At 41.8% G+C, this 15923-nt stretch overlaps 1 protein-coding gene across 12 annotated transcripts in view; it reads right to left on the bottom strand.

The window, feature by feature from the left end:
- Positions 1 to 4190: 4190 nt before the first annotated feature.
- The window catches only part of phactr4b (phosphatase and actin regulator 4b), a 47792-nt gene continuing 36059 nt past the window's right edge, over positions 4191 to 15923 (bottom strand). For 10 of the 12 annotated variants that reach the window (XM_088602831.1, XM_088602830.1, XM_088602827.1 and 7 more), the window contains 9 exons: positions 14791 to 14922; positions 13211 to 13727; positions 12270 to 12502; positions 11425 to 11581; positions 9699 to 9754; positions 8081 to 8142; positions 7536 to 7673; positions 6025 to 6101; positions 4191 to 5581 (listed from right to left, as the gene is read on the bottom strand). In XM_088602831.1, coding sequence (XP_088458957.1) covers positions 5566 to 5581; positions 6025 to 6101; positions 7536 to 7673; positions 8081 to 8142; positions 9699 to 9754; positions 11425 to 11581; positions 12270 to 12502; positions 13211 to 13727; positions 14791 to 14922 — 1388 coding nt within the window. In that variant the 3' untranslated portion in view covers positions 4191 to 5565. The remainder of the gene's footprint in view (positions 5582 to 6024; positions 6102 to 7535; positions 7674 to 8080; positions 8143 to 9698; positions 9755 to 11424; positions 11582 to 12269; positions 12503 to 13210; positions 13728 to 14790; positions 14923 to 15923) is intronic. The other 2 variants (XM_088602825.1, XM_088602834.1) reach the window with 1 other exon arrangement.

Below are 15923 nucleotides of genomic sequence, written 5' to 3'. Positions count from 1 at the left end.
CTACACCGTCTCTGACGTTTATTGGGGAAATGTTTGTTCATCAGGTGCTCCACACAGGTAAAAATGTAGATACATACTTATACTCTAAAGCCTAGCATATCTGCTGATTGGTGACAATCAATGGGTACAATCGCAGATAGAAAAACAAACAACGTTTATAAAATGTATACTAAGGATTTTAGATGGGATTATATATAGACATATACAGTGCCTTTTATAGAATATTGGATACAGTTATGGCCAAAAAATATTTTCCTTTAGAATGAGTAACTAGGTACATTTCTGTGTTACGGGGATGCACTGACAGGTTAAAAGAACCAAATCATTTTAGTTGTGAACAGAAAAGGCTAAGGGTGGTGACCTGATTCTAACCTGATTTGGATTATTATATATCATTCTGGTCTCGACTACACAAGAAAGACATTGGTGTTTTGAAATAAGTTAACAGAAAAACAACAGAGATATTTTTTCCTCTGACGGAACAATGCCACGTTGTGTTATGCCTGTCTTCTTTAACTTAACAATTGCACACTTCCCTAAATTTTGGGGGGGAAAACGAACGGATAAAAAAAGGGTAAAAACAGCTCGTTTCTTATTGACACCAGCTACTCCCATTGGGGATGAAACAGTCAAGTCGATAAAACAAAAAGAATGAAACAAAGTGATCTTTAATTCTTTCCCCTTGGTCAATGTTCACACAAGTCCTAAATTATGCAGTGTTACTAAGAATGTCTTCAGAACGATATGGTGAAGGTTAAGTCGGAGTGCCATCTCATTTAAATTTCACACGATGTACTTTTTCAAATGCACATGCGACACGGCGCTATTCACACTAGAATTTGGGTAAACAAAACCAAACCCGAATATCGCATGCAGAGATCACTCAAAGACACCCAATTCCCTTTCTGGGGAACAGTAAGGGGGCCAGGAACTGCGAGACAACTGTCTCCTGACAACCCACACCTTTCAACAGCTTTTAGCCAATCTTAGCAGATCCGTTCAGTTAAAAAGTTAAAGAAATCACTTAAATATTTCGTAGCACGAAAGAGGAAAAACACAAAACAGTGGAAAACAACCGCCACCCGTGACTGTCCTGAACAAAAAGATGTTAGACCCAATTAAATATAATTGGGATGATAAGCTTTTTTTCCCCTACTGTATATCTTGCCGCCAGATGGTAGCAAAGCTACAAGATTAGAATTGGCGGAACAACTGAAAACTCAGCTGTCGAGAGAAAGGGAATAAATCATTTTCACTTTCGGAGCTTTTCATCTTTCTCGCTTTTTAGAAAGGGCCAATTCTTACAGCCCCAGTATGCATCTAACCCGTCTAGTTTCAATAAATGCTACAAAACCACGCGTCGCTCGCCTTTCAAAGCCAAGTGTTGGGCATATTATACGCAGCAGACAAATCTTAGTATTTTAGCTCAATTGACAGGTACACTGCACGAATCATTTGATCGTCAATCGTTGATGTGGGAGGGCCATTGAAGACGCTGAACGTTTTTAGCCGCAAAAAAAAAAATCTCCTTGCAGCTCAGAAACGGACAAAAAACAAATCGAGGGATTGTTTCAGGATGAGTAACAATGTAAAAACCGAAATCAGGTTTGGGAGAATTCAGAGCACAAGACGGCAGACGGGTTTGTAAACTAGACGGCCCTAAGAGTCTCCTCTAGTTGGCAATGTTTGTATTCTTACACAGATGACTGTATGAGCCTGAAGCCAGCTCCTAGCCATGGCAGTGAAGTTGATTGTGAGGCCGTTTAAGAAACTGTTGGAATTTCTATCGGGTACATGACAACTCACTGAGATCAGGAGTTTTTCTTGCTGCTCTACTTTGATCTCTTTCTAAGGTTCCTTTTTTTATGGTAACAGCTACCATGCCTGTACACAATATTCGAAACGAGTCTCTGTTAAATCTTGAGTACGATTGTCCTCTTAAACTCCACTGCTGTTAAGCCTCAACGATGTTTGGTTTTTTTTTTCTATTGCTTTGCTGCATTGGTTTGACGTGGGCATTAAAGATGACTTTAAAAATGTGCATTTTTTTTTTTACATTTATACAATTTATATTAGTATCCCCTAATCTTTATTTCAAATTAATCAATCAATCAAATTAGACAATCTGACTATTTTAAAGTGGTTAAGAAAGCTGATCAATTTAACTAGATGGCTGAACTGACATTTCATTTAAAATTCAATTTAAATAAAAATAAATAGAACCACATACCCTTTCTCAAAAGTTTAATTGACCTCATTCTTTAACAAACATATCCTCGTTTAAAAAGGTTGCCTGTACATTAAAATCAGTTTTACAGCTGCATGATTTAAGAGAGATTTTTCGGAATATTAAAGGACTAACGGGCTCTTTTCTATAAAATTAAGCTGAATGAATACGCAGTTAACTGTTCATTAGTCCATATGGAATCATTCAGACAAAGGACCAAGCATCCAAGAGGCGTCAGTTTTCACCAGCTATAACATTATACATCGGATCCCGTTCGCTTCAGCTGTTTCTTTACCCGTGTTGATAAACATGCACAATTACGAAGTATGTGGCCGCACTTTGCTTTCGATTATTTCCATAAGAGCTCCAAACTTCCCTCCGTTTTGAAGATGTTCAGACATGAACATATTCTCTCTATATACAAGAGTCTGTTGAGGTTTTCACAGTCGAGCCAATTAAAGGAGCTCGTTTTTAAAAATGTATCTACTAAAGGTATATTGAAAGAAGTTCAGTGGAGGAATATACTACAACAAATGAGACCAAGCAGTTACCCTCCCAACACACTTTTTAAAATCGAAACAAAAATGATTTAAAGCTGTGCTGAAAACGAGAATTCTTTTTGTCCTTTGAAAGTAATTTCTTGCTCTTTTATCTTGTATTTCAACGGTTATTTCCCCATCAATTACCCTTCGTCAATTAAATCCACTATTTGAAATAACCTGACATTTTCCTATTTACTTTGTATTAACGGGTTTTATGGGCTGTCAATACACTGTAACTGTACAGTCATTCAGTGAATTCAATTTCTGCCACTATCGCTTCGTGCGACATCATTTTCTCATCTCCCACGGTGTCTTCAAAGCTGGGAAATTAGTTTGTATTTTTTGCAGAGCACATGGCAATCTTTTGAAGGTGTTAATTTATGCATTTGTTCTTGGACCCATAAGATAGGAGTCATCAGACATACAAGAGGAGCCAAAAAAAAGCATGCTCTATTTCCTAAAAACTTTTCTTTGCTCTTTTAAGAAATGCCATCAGTTCTTAAATGGTAAAGAAACGATGCTTGGAAAGAGGCATTCATATCATTGACCACACGGCGAAACCGCATATACCACACTTATCTTTAAATAAGAAAATTTGTATGAACAGTAGAAAAATGTGCCATTTTTACAACAAAAGTCCCGATGACCACGGCTGCCACACTTGGTATATAAGTACTATGATGTCTTTTCCTAATTACCTCTTGGTCATTTCCTCCTTTTAGGCTCGTATTCTGGGTTATAAATACCCAAAGGAGCAGAACTCATTTACGGAAGAAAAATAATATTCTGCCTTAAGGGCCCTGTATGTGCAGCTTCATAAGCCAACCAGCCGAATCCCTAGGGACTGGGTAGTGGAATACCGAGACTTTTACGAGAGAAAGCAGAATTTACCTAAAGGTTAATACAAGGTATAAAGCTAAGCTGTTCTTGGGGTTTAGGGCAGGTGGTAAAAGTATTGCTTTAGTGGTGACATGCTGGTTACGTTGCTGTGTTCTTTAACTGCTTTTTCCCCATCATTGATCATGCTTGGTTACTGAACTGGTGGTGGGTTCTAGGTTTGTTTGCTTGTTAATTGTGCACGCTTTGTGTACTGCAAAAGCCCTTTACTATGGCGTGTAAAGATTAACATTCTGCAACCATTTATCTTCTGTCACTGTGTTTCTAATTGTAAGCTATCTATATTCTACTCTATTCTCCGCATTCTAACAGAGACTGCACGTAATAGTCTCTTTTATAGTTTATTAATGCACAACACTTTGTGAAGAATGCATTGCCTGAAAGGAACTGTTGAAAATGGATTCATATCAAATAGACAACATGGACTTAATCCAGCAGAGTCTGTAGAAAACCTTAGCCCGACAGCATGATCAATCCCCCCCAAAAACATATCCTCATACATAAGAAATATAAGACAAAAGAGGCACTTTTCTATAAGCTTTTAATTTGATTCTGCAGTGGCTGTTAATTGCTAATTAGAGAGGTGCAGATATCAACTGCCTAAATTCCATAGCATTTCTTTACAAAAATTATACATCTGTAAAATAAAACAGGCGTTTTTATATACCAGTCCTTGTAGTGTTGCTGAACCACCAACCATTCTGTCATTAAGAAAAACAATGAAACAGCCTATAATACTTTTATTATATTTAAAATCTTTTTTTCTTTTTAAGATAGGAAGACAAGATATACAATGCATTCACGTAATCTACAGAATAAATCTATACAGCAGAGGTGAGGAACTTGTTTCCTACTGGCCCCAAAAAAGTACACTAAAACATTGTAAGTAAAAATGAAGAAAAATATGTTCCTGCCGAAATGATTTTCCCTGTCATCCATCAAAGAGGCGGATTCTTTTTTTCTGTAAAAACTAAGAGATCTGACCCTGAATGTTATTCTTTTATTATTTATTTTACATTTACTGTAAAGGTTTAAGGTGCTGTGTTCTCTAGTTGCTAAAAGTTTCAGTCTGCACATTTGTTTTCAAGGGGGGGTAAATAAAATAAAAAGAACCAAAAAAACAGTTAAAAGCACTTATTGGACAGATGTTTGCATTTACTTCTGTCACGTTTCACCGCTTGACAGATGATATGCATAAACTACATTCTACTTTAAGACTGAAAGTTTATGGCAGAAAAAAGAAAACATTCTGAAACAACCAGCTTTTCCTCCTATGGTGGCTGAGAATTTTTATACAGCCCCCCCGTCTTTAAGAGACGAGGTGCACCCATATTTTAAATCTCCATAAAAAAGTTCAGTAGTGATTAAAAAAAACAACTTTGTGCATTAGGAATATTTTCCTTTGTACACCTTTCCAGGTTATTACGCTATGAAACATTACAGTATTCTATACACACATACACATTAATTCCCAGTGCACTGTTCTACGTTATTAAGGTCCATAACTTTTTCTTTTTTTTTTGTCTTCTCCTGATCAAGGACAAAAGAGAACAAAGCATCTCGTACAAAATGAAAAGGCAACCCGGCTAATCCCAAGACAAGGGACTGGCTGCAGAGACCAGTGTCTCCCAGGAAAGTCGCAGAATCCCTGGACAGAGTAGCACGGCTTCAGAAACCCCACAAACGTCTTTCAGCCGCCTTGGCACATGGTTCCCCAAACTCCTGGGCAAAATACTGCATTCTTCCTTCCAACATTATTGATGTGATTAGTAGTGGTAGGATTACTGTTCCAGGATTCCCGAAGACAAGCTGGTACTGTACATTCAGAAAAGGCAGTCCATTAGTAAGCACCATGTCCCATCACATCTCTAAGTGCTTTGTTTTCCAGTCGGAGGGATGCTAAGGCCGATGAAATCTGAAACGAAACAAACAAACATTTTTAAATTGCAAGTTGGTGCTGGAGAGGCTGGTGTTGCTCTGTAATGCAATACAGTGTTCAAAAAAAGAGATGACAAGAATTACTGCCTTTTCAAAAGTTCAAAATCTACAGCCTGTTGTTTTTCACAGTTTTACTCCCATTGTGCTACAAATGAACTAGAACTTTTTAAAACCAGATTAATTCATTCAAAATCAGATTGCACATCTCTAAAAAGGAGAACCTCTAATGTTCCTCTGGTGTAGGCATAAAGTAGATATGATAGTGAGTGATGAAGAAAGGCTATTTTAAAATGACAAATGCAGACACACATTGGTAAATTAAAACACCTCGTCAAAGTGCATTATCATTAGAACGGTGACGAAATTATATACAAAAATCCAGAATGCAAAATAAAGGGACTATAATACTGCTGCAAATACCTTGTGTATATCCTACTATCCTCATGAACTTCCATTTCAGAGCTCTTGAACTCATTGAGTTCCTTTCGGATTGCAGCCTGAAAACGGGGGGAAAAAAAAGATCAGAATTGGTCAGGAGATGAAAAAGCAGGCTGTTGGCTTCAATTGAGGTGTTTCCATATATGCTTTCATATTGAGACATGCTACTTCAGCCAAATGACAAATGGCCCTTTTGCCTCTTGTGATTCCCCTGGAGAAGTTCATTTTACTTGAAGAGACTCTTCCCACTAAGGAAAAAGGTGAAGGCTGACAGCAAATTAAAATTGTATAGGCAAGACGCTGTTTTCAATGAAAAGCAGAGAAAATACATTTTCCAGTGACAGAGAAATGCACAAGAACATGCACAGGTGGAAATGCATGCAGTGTTAGAAGACACCTTATTCGAGATAAACTGTATTTTAAAGTGCAGTGTTAGGCTAGTTTAACAAGAGGAAAATATAACAAAGAGACACTCAGCACGAAAGTATAATACAAAACTTCCAAACCCAGCTGTTTATACATCACCATGGCTGAAAAACTACTGAGACACAAGGCTATTGAGCTCTGGGTCGGATCCCGAAGCACAAGCTCATTTAGAATTTCACATGGACATGGGTGTGGATTCTGTATTTTGTCATTTTGACATGTTTATGGGATTTTCCCCGCCCTTCTTGTTTTTTCATCCCCTGGAGCACAGACTCCCTTCTCTTGATTCTTTCTCCCCGAAGAGCACATGGATTGCCCTTCACTTGATGATACCACAAGCAAACACGCCGATGATCATGAAAACATGAGCAGGAACCTGGCTTGGCAAACAAGGAGCTTGGATTTAACATAATAAGCACCAAAGGATTGCCACCTTTATAATCGAAAATATCCAATTTGGGACTTTCTCAAAGGGCAGGAGAAGAAAACGGTGGTCTTGGCTGTTGGTGAACTGCACTCTATGAACTGCGAAAGTGCAGGCTGTACCTCTAATTTTTCTTTCAAGCAACAAGAGTAAAATAAGCTGAGAAGCTTTATGCTTCCCTGGGTTATAAACCTCTGTACAATTCTGAAAAAGAACCAGTGAGCTGACTGAGATGCTCAAGTTTGGGGGTTAAAGTGGCAAACTTTCAACAGGCACAACTCGACAGTAAACGTTAACACTTAACTTGGGCACTGCAGCACAAAAAGAACTACAAAGGACCTAAGATTTTATTTAATTTTAAGTCTTATTACATTACAATTTGATGAGAGAGAGAGAGGAAAAAAGGCACTCAAAGACAGCCAATGTCACGATAAAAATGGTTATGAAGCAATAACCGTTGACCTAATTACTATACACGTGTCTGGTGATACAGGATAATAAAAGCGAAATGAGCAAGTCTCGGGTCATTTTTTGTCTGGATGACATCCGAGGTGTGATTTCTGTTTTGGCAGGAGGAAAGGGTAGAGGGATCGGATCGAAGGGTGCGGGGATCAAATATCAAGTAGGCGGAAGGGGATCTTACTTTATCCGCTGGTGTCAGCTTGGTCCAGGGTTTGTCAGCTCTGCGGTCGTAGTCATGGGCGTCTGTGACCTCCACGTACTCATGGAAGCGCAGGATCTTCCGTGCCTGCAGCTCCGCTACCGTGGGCCTCTGGCTCAGCTGGAATAGACACGGATACGTTTCAGCCTCTTCCAGGACTGGGAGGGAGGTTTCCAAAGCACACATCTCGGTTAGAGACGTCGCTGCTCTCGTTTTGCTGATTTTTTCAGTGACACAGAAGAAGCTTATGGCTAGCAGTTAAAATAACTGTTTCATGAGGTAACTCATTAGGGTAAAGGCATCTGCTTACACGCAGAATGAAATACGTACTTATTCATTTTTACATTTGAAATGTTTTGGCTTTGTATGAATTTACCTTTCAAAATGAAATCTGAAAACATCTCGCCGTTATAATAACGGCCAGAAATACAGTATATTCCAGTTCTAGTTACTATGTTTTTAGTAGACCAGTGAGAACACCTGTCTCTTGTCTTTCCCCATCATGGCAAACAAAGCACTGTTTCTACCTTTCTGGTCAGTCGACGCTTGATCTCTCGTTTCTCTGCCTGCCGATCAGCTTCATTCTTTGCTACAGGGAGAAAAGAGATCAGAAAAGGCTAGACTGTGATTTTTAGATTTAATTAAATTGTGCAGTGCAATACTTTTAATGAAGTAATAATTTTACATCCTTCCAAAAATCCAAAACTAACCAGACACCCCAGGACTTTCTTTACAGCCTTATGAGACCACAGGTCGAAGGGCTTCCTTCATAATGACAGCCATGCAAATTGAGTTGGTAGCTACCCGTGTCCTTGGTCCTCTTCCAACACCCTACTCAAAACTAGCTTCTCAGCTCCTTGTCCACTTATTAGTTACCTCAGCAATGACCTCCCAGAAATCTGGTATCCTACCTGTAGGCTTAAGGTCTGGTGTTATCTCACCTGCACTGAAACAAACCTGGCCAGAACTACTAGGGGCTGAACTATCAGTCAGGGTTTTGAGAGAGGTATTTACAGAGATCTTAATGATTTAATAATGTAGTTAATGATTTCTTGAAGGCTTCTGTATCATTTGCCATCACTGAGTTAGGTTTCACTACTATTCTTATTGACAGAGTGACTGCAGACATACTCAAAATATGCATTTTTTCCACAAATGTCTTTTAACCTATAGTTCAGTTTTACTCTTGGGTTACAGTTTTTTTTGCTGAGCTTTATTTCTCCTACTATTTATGTTTTGTTATATTTATGATATTGGACATTGTTGTTTTTTTTCCTTGAAAAGCACTCAGAAAATTGTACTGTTTACTATGTAATAATTTTACCCAATTTGAAACCGTCTCAGTAGTTAGTCCTATCTCTCTCATACTTCAACTTACCTACTATATTAGTTTTTGCATTCCTTTCTAACAACTGTTGTCTAAACCCCAAAACTGGACCATATGGTGAAAAGGTTCTTGGTAAAATATGGTAAAAAGGTGTTCTTTAAGGATTCGTATCATAGTTAACTTCACAGATTTTAGAAATCTTAAATTCAGAGAGGCCTAAAAATTAAAATGGTCTCAATCAACTATTTTAATTGCCCCTTCTCTTAAGTGCAGTAAACTATGATAAAGGAAAATGTATGTATTTACTGTACATCACCCAGCTAGAATACCAACACCAAGGGCAATTGTTGGCAAGAAATGAAAAAGCAACATAAAAGCAGGAGAAACTGTGCTTAAGGTGCTATTTTATGCCAAAAGTGCTATAATATGGTTTTTAAAAACATTTTGTGGGTCTCGCACAGAGTAATTTCATCGTACCTGGAAAACAGTTTGCATATGACACCTTTAGATACACGTGCAGTAACTGCAGTGATGAAACACATGCCTCAGTTTGTAATGGAACAGGCAATCTAACCATGAACTATCAAGGGACACAACGGGAAGCATGAACCATGCACAGGTCAGAAAATCTGATTAAGATGAAAGTGCATGATGTGGAAATAGAATTAATATCCTCAAAGCGCCATTTCCCACTTTCTTCGGAAGGAGAGATCGGTGTGGAGGGAGGTCTCAGCAGGTGAGATTATAAGGAGACCTGCAGATTCAGAGCCGTGCGACAGAGCTAATGAAATTAGAGGGGAAAGGATAATAAAACTTACGCTGAAGAATATTCCTCTGCTCCAGCTCTTCAGGTGTGGGCCTCTGGCTCAACCGTCTGGAAGGGCAGAAAAGACATAATTAGTATTACTAACACTGCCACATCATATATTATTAACCCAAAGGTCAATGCCACAGAGCACAAGACTGTACACCACGAAATGTACTAATTATAAAGGAATCTGGGAATGTGGCCACATATTAGTAAATGTGTGGAAAAGTAAAATAATAGACTCCTCTGTCAAAGCTTGAAAAGACACCCCATTTCTACAAAGTGGTGTTCAAGAGCTTCTTGCACATTTTTTTTAAATCAGGAAATGGGAGGGGCAAGACCCCATATGAAGACACAACTATATTTTCATTTTTTTCATTAAATTTTCAATATCAAGTCAATCTATGGAAAAATAAGAATGGAGACATGTCCAAGAGAAGGCACTACATGCATTTCAGCTGTTTATACTTGATAGAAAGGAATAATCTAATCAAATTCAATTTAATTAGTTGGAATCATTAAATAAATAGGATGCATCTTAAAGCTGGTATTTCAACAACAGTAACTGATTAACACTTGTTTGAATTAACTCCTCCAAAGAGCAAGGCTTAAGCATGGCTATCGTAGGTGTTGCAGTCAGACTGAATAGATAACGGAATGAACTGCTGTCCCCACAAAGCAGATCCCAAAGTTTTTAGTATATGGGACCCAGCTATGCAATTATTTTTGCCGGCTGAGTAGAAGAATACTTCTATGCTTCCTACACCGGCTTTATCCCTCACCTCTCCAAGTGATACACCAATGACCGCATCGGTGCTGCCCCATGCTCTGATGACTGACTAGAGCATTTCCTGCATCACTTTTACAATGAATATATCTTCCACTACTCTTCCGTTTCTGGGCATAAACCACTGCATTAACCATCCGCGCCTCTCAGGAACCAAAGTTTGCCAAGCTGCGAAGAAAAAAAAAGAGCTGGCACGCATCCCCATTTCTATTCAGCATGCGTGGGAGAGGGCCTGGCGAGTTGTGTCCTGTAAAACCAGCTAACACCTTGCCTGTCTGTGTGCATACAGCTCCTCCTCGGTGCCCCAGGGACTCCCACAGGTCTAGGCTAGGCCCTCCCAGCAGGCGGCTGCCTCACCGAATGTTTGCTTTTTTAAAGGTGTGACTTGAGGCCCGCCTGTAACCTGATCACACCACCCACACAGCGGAACCAAGCACATGGGAGTGGGGAATGCAGCTAGCTTCTCTCTTCCCAGCCAGGAAAGGTCAAAGGCTTTTAGCTGCAGAAGTATCTTCCAGCTCAATTCAAGAAGCCAGCACCAAAAACATTCTGATAATGCTAAAGCAGTAACTGGCAGTTTAAGGCTTCAGAAAAAAAGGATGTATATAATTATTTAAACTAAAAAACCAGGACGTTTTTACAGACGCTTAATGGGCACCTTGTACTTGAAGGAAAATGATTCATTTAGTGGATGCTGCACACAGGTGGTGGTGGAGGGGAGTCCCCATTACCTGTAAACCACTTTGAGTGTCCAGAAAAGCGCTATATAAGTGTAAGCAATTATTATTATTAAATTATTAGTGTAATAAGCAACGATAGTTTTAGGGATAGCATACACAATTTCAATGAACACTCATTCTAGCAAGCAGCACTTGATGATCTGGTGGGAGAACAAGCCCCTCTGTGCGGTGGAGACGGCAAGAGTGTGGCCCGCGCAGTGCTGTCGTACCGTGTGAGCGTTGACCCGATCTGGGTACGGATGAGCTCCCACTGCTCCCTGCTCTGCCAGGTCACGGGGTTCTTGTCCTCCCGGTCTGGGGCCGATGGCCGGCTGCTCAGCTTGAGGGCCAGAGTGTCCTTGCGCTTGACCTTGCTTGCCAAGGAGCCTGCAGCACAGAAACGACCTCTCAGATCAGAAAAGGATAACAAGCACACCTTGCAATGTAAGCCATCCATTCAAAGAGGATCCTTCCAGTATGGTGGAAGCAGCATATGCATATTAACACTTATCACCTGTATAACACTACCAACACCCAAGAGTTTTTGAGTAGTTCTCTCTCACTTTAACACCCTTTGATAACGTGCAATGTTATAATTCCAATACCTGATGGTATATAAAAGGTGTGACGGCATACTTTTTTTTGCATGCTTGAAACCACAATTTTTACAGAATTATTTTATTTCAGGAATGATTTACTTGACTGGGTGCTGGTGTGTAGACATCCAAAAGCTTGTGTTCATTTTCATCTTTTAAACAAAAGTATTTGGCTTTACTTAATACAAAAAAAAACTTTTGTAATTGAGATTAAGTTTGCCAAATTAACCATTAAAGGAAAGGAGAGGTAAAAGCCTACTGAATGAGTGGATCCTGTCTGAAGCATCATAGTCTGGGTCACTAGAGGTTTAGTTCAGTGCAGCTTATCTGCCAATGATGCTGTCTCTTCAGATTGTGAGAAGTTGAAGCCGAAGGTTTCTAACCATTTACCTATAGCATTTTACATGGAAAATAACTGAAAGGTGTTGTTAAGAAAAAATAAGTAACTGATCCATGCGTAATAATTAAGAGAGGCATACTTGTTTGGGTGTCATCTTCGTCCTCCTCCTCTTCATCCTCGTCTTTGTAGAGGACGGGCCCGTCCGAGTCGCTCTCCTCCTCTTCGCTGCTATCGGACCCCTCCACCTCGGGGATCACGCTCACAGACAGGTTGTCGCCCACGTACCCCCAGCGGCTCCGGGGCTCCAGCTCCGGATGGGTCGGCTGCTCCTCTTCCTGCTCCTCTTCTTCCTCGAAGTCGTCATCCTCGGGGCTGAGAGGGAAGGGGTGAGAGCACTTATCAACACGGCACTGAATAAACTCGGAATTTCGACAATTCAAACCGCTGACAATAACTGTGTGCTGGAGAACGGCATGGTGGCACAGTGGCAAACGATGCTGCCTCGCAGTGCTAAAGCCCCTGGTTCAATTCCCAGAGTGCTATCTGTGTGGAGTTTGCATGTTCTCCCTGTGTTCATGTGGGTTTCCTCCAGTTGTTCCGGTTTCCCCCCCCAAAGTCCAAACACATACTGGCAGGTTGACTGGCTTCTGTGAAAATTGGCCCTGGTATTCGTGTGTGTGTGTCTGTGTGTGTGTGTGTGTGTGTGTGTGTGTGTGTGTGTGTGTGTGTGTGTGTGTGTCTGTGTTGGTGTGTTGGTGTGTATGTGTGTGTGTCTGTGTTGGTGTGTATGTGTGTGTGTCTGTGTTGGTGTGTTGGTGTGTGCCCCGCGATGGACTGGTGTCCCACCCAGGGTGTTATCCTGCCTTGCGCCTGTTGTTTGCTGGGATAGACTGTTCCACTGTGTCGCTGTATTGGGTAAACCAGTTAGAGAACAGATGGATGGAATATAACTACGTCAAGCTGAATGAACCCACTAGACTAGCTTCTTGAATTCCTCGGGATCCTAGGAATGACTTGACACTGCCCAAGCCCGCGTGTAAAAATGGTTTAAGAGACACGAGGCCGCCAGACAGTACTCACAGTTTGAGGGGCTCGATGGTGATGGGAAGGGAGCGCACACGGGTGGCGGGGTCGTTCTGGCCCTCGGGGGTGGTCTCAAAGAGCAGGGAGTGGGCCCGCTGGGAGCCGTCGGGATTAGGCACGGCCGGGCCGGGGCTGTTGAGCGCCCGCTGGATCATGATGTGCAAGGGCACAGCAGGCTGGCGCGCGGGCTCCGGGGCGGGGCTCGGCGGGGTGTGCTGGACCTGCGGGACGGCCTGGGGGGGCTGGCTCGGCAGGGCGATGGGCGGCAGCGCAGGGGGATGGGTGCGAGGCGGAGAGGGGGGAATGTGCGCGGGCAGCTGGGGGGAGGGGGGAGCCGGGGGCGGCTGGGAGGCCTGGGCGTTGGTGTCCTCCGGCGGGGGGGCGGCCGTGGCGGCGGGAGTCGAGGGCTCCTCGGGGTTTCGCTTGGTGACGGGAGTGGTCCTCTTCGGAGGTAGAGGCGGGGATGGCTTTGCTGGCACTAGAGCGCCCCCACCAGCTGCCTGTGAAAGCTCAGCTGTGCACAAGAAGAAAAACAACATCCAGACCAATGATATGAACTGCATGGCCCAGTGGAAGATGGCTGATGACTGCAGGGTGGACGAGCACTACTGAGTCAACATGTTAATTTCAGGTGTTGCGCGCACTAGTCAAAGCAAAAACATTACAAGTTAGAAAAAAAACATGCTGAGTCACTTAACCCCTTAAACTGCTTCTTATATCAGCAATCTTCACACATAAGCACACGGATTATCCAGTGAGAAAATCAGTTTAAGGGGACAAGGTGCATGATCTGAGGAATGCAAGCAAATGTTTAAGCTGCGCAAGGATGATTAAAATGAATCTGACTTTTTTTACGCAGACTGTTGCGGTCTTAGCGTTTCAAGAGGTTCCGATAAACTTAAACCAAGGATGATTTGCTAAGGAAACCTGACTTTAAAACTACTTTCATGATTATGACAAATGAATTAATCATATGCATAAGCGGTCACTGCCAAAAAAAAAACGTCTTGGATTTGCAACATTCAATACATCGCATTTCCCTGTAAACCTTCTGGTTCCAAACCGTAAATACATGTCTGTTGCAAATCAGAATCTTGAAAATGGAATCAATGTAAATATTCTAGCTAAAATCAAACAGCACCTTTAACGTCTCATCCAAAGTTCAAATCATTTCAAAACGGAGCTGGGCCAGTGGGCGTTTTGACAAACACTAACAAATCGCGTAGCATTGCCACTCCACGTCCGAGAAGTCATCTCATTTCAAGTTAATAGCATGCCATGAAGTCACAGCTGTGGGGTTATCATGCCATCAATCTGCATGCTGTGGCGTACGCAGCATCGCTTACAGCGCGTCATCCATGCAGCCTCGTAAAAGAACACTCCGGAACAGAAAGGCTCTGTAGGTCTCTTTAGGCGTAAGTATTAGTTCGTCTCTGGTACATGAAACAAGCTGCAGATGTGTCAGCCCAAAAAAAATAAAACAAAAATAAAGATGGAATCCCCTGGTGAGTGAGGGAAGCAGCTGGAGGCCGGACGCCGTTGCCATGGCGAGCGGGTGGCGCCCACCTGCCCTTTACCTGAACGGGGGGCTCCAGCCCGTCTGCAGAGATACACAGGCAGGGAGAGGTACGCGTCGTACTCGGCCTCCCGTTTCCAGCACGACCAGTACAGGGGGAAGGAAACGTTTTCGCCCCTGTGCAACGTTGAGGCTAGCAAAAACGAGTCAAGAGGTTTTCTCGGCGTTAGGGTGGCGCGGAGCTTCAGGGGGTGGCGGCGGTAAAATCTGTGGAATGTTCCTTTTAGGCAATCGTCACGCCGACTTGATTTAAATATCAGGTTCATGTCACATTTGCGAGACTGTGTGACCTGACAGCCATACAGCTCAGACAGCACAGGAAATATTGTCAAGGGTAAGTACCTTGATTTAACCTGTGTCTGGGGGACATTTTAATGTCCTCTGAGAGGCTGTTCCACACACTGCCCGAGAAACTGAAGGCTGCTTTACTTTTCTCTGGGGGAAGACACATGTGGAGCATTATTATATTACTATTTTTGGAAGATGGATTTCAAGGTGCACTTTAGGCTGGATCACAGAGTGTGGGTCAAGATGATTCACAGATCAGGAGGTATGTTGCTCAGAAGCCCATGCTGTAAGTCAATATCCCCACTCCAACCAAAAAGAGTCATGTTGGCTATATTACAGGTCCCTGGGATATAGATATATACGGGCCCTATGGATATTTGCAGTTATAAAATTGTATTAGTATTGAAAATATAGCTTATACCATAAAGCTGTGCTAAGAAACTCTATGGTCCTGTCTCTGAAGTTTAACTTGGTGGATCCTTACTACACTGCAACTATACAGCCATAAATTGTTTGCATAAATAAATGAGACCTTTTCTTACAGGGTCTTTGTCTTTGCATTGCACAAGACATTTAAAAACACTTTACAGTTAAAAACGTGCAAACAAAACAGATAAAATAGGATGAAGAACAGAAACAGGCTGATTAAGAAGGGAACATGAGAGCACTACACTCCAGCTTCTTAAACAAACCTTATTTCCTCAATACAGAACAGCGTCTGGCTACCCTTGTCCCCAGAGACCATGAGTGATGGGGAAAAAAAAAAAGTCTCCTCTTGTGATTTTTGCACCAGAGATAACAGCTGTTGAAACAGCGGGCAAATCCTAGCTGGACAACACCCATGCC

The sequence above is a fragment of the Lepisosteus platostomus genome, chromosome 13 (assembly GCF_059453375.1).
Source record: "Lepisosteus platostomus isolate fLepPlt1 chromosome 13, fLepPlt1.hap1, whole genome shotgun sequence".
In the NCBI taxonomy this organism is placed as follows: Eukaryota; Metazoa; Chordata; class Actinopteri; order Semionotiformes; family Lepisosteidae; genus Lepisosteus; species Lepisosteus platostomus.
This window is presented reverse-complemented; position numbering and strand designations above follow the sequence as displayed.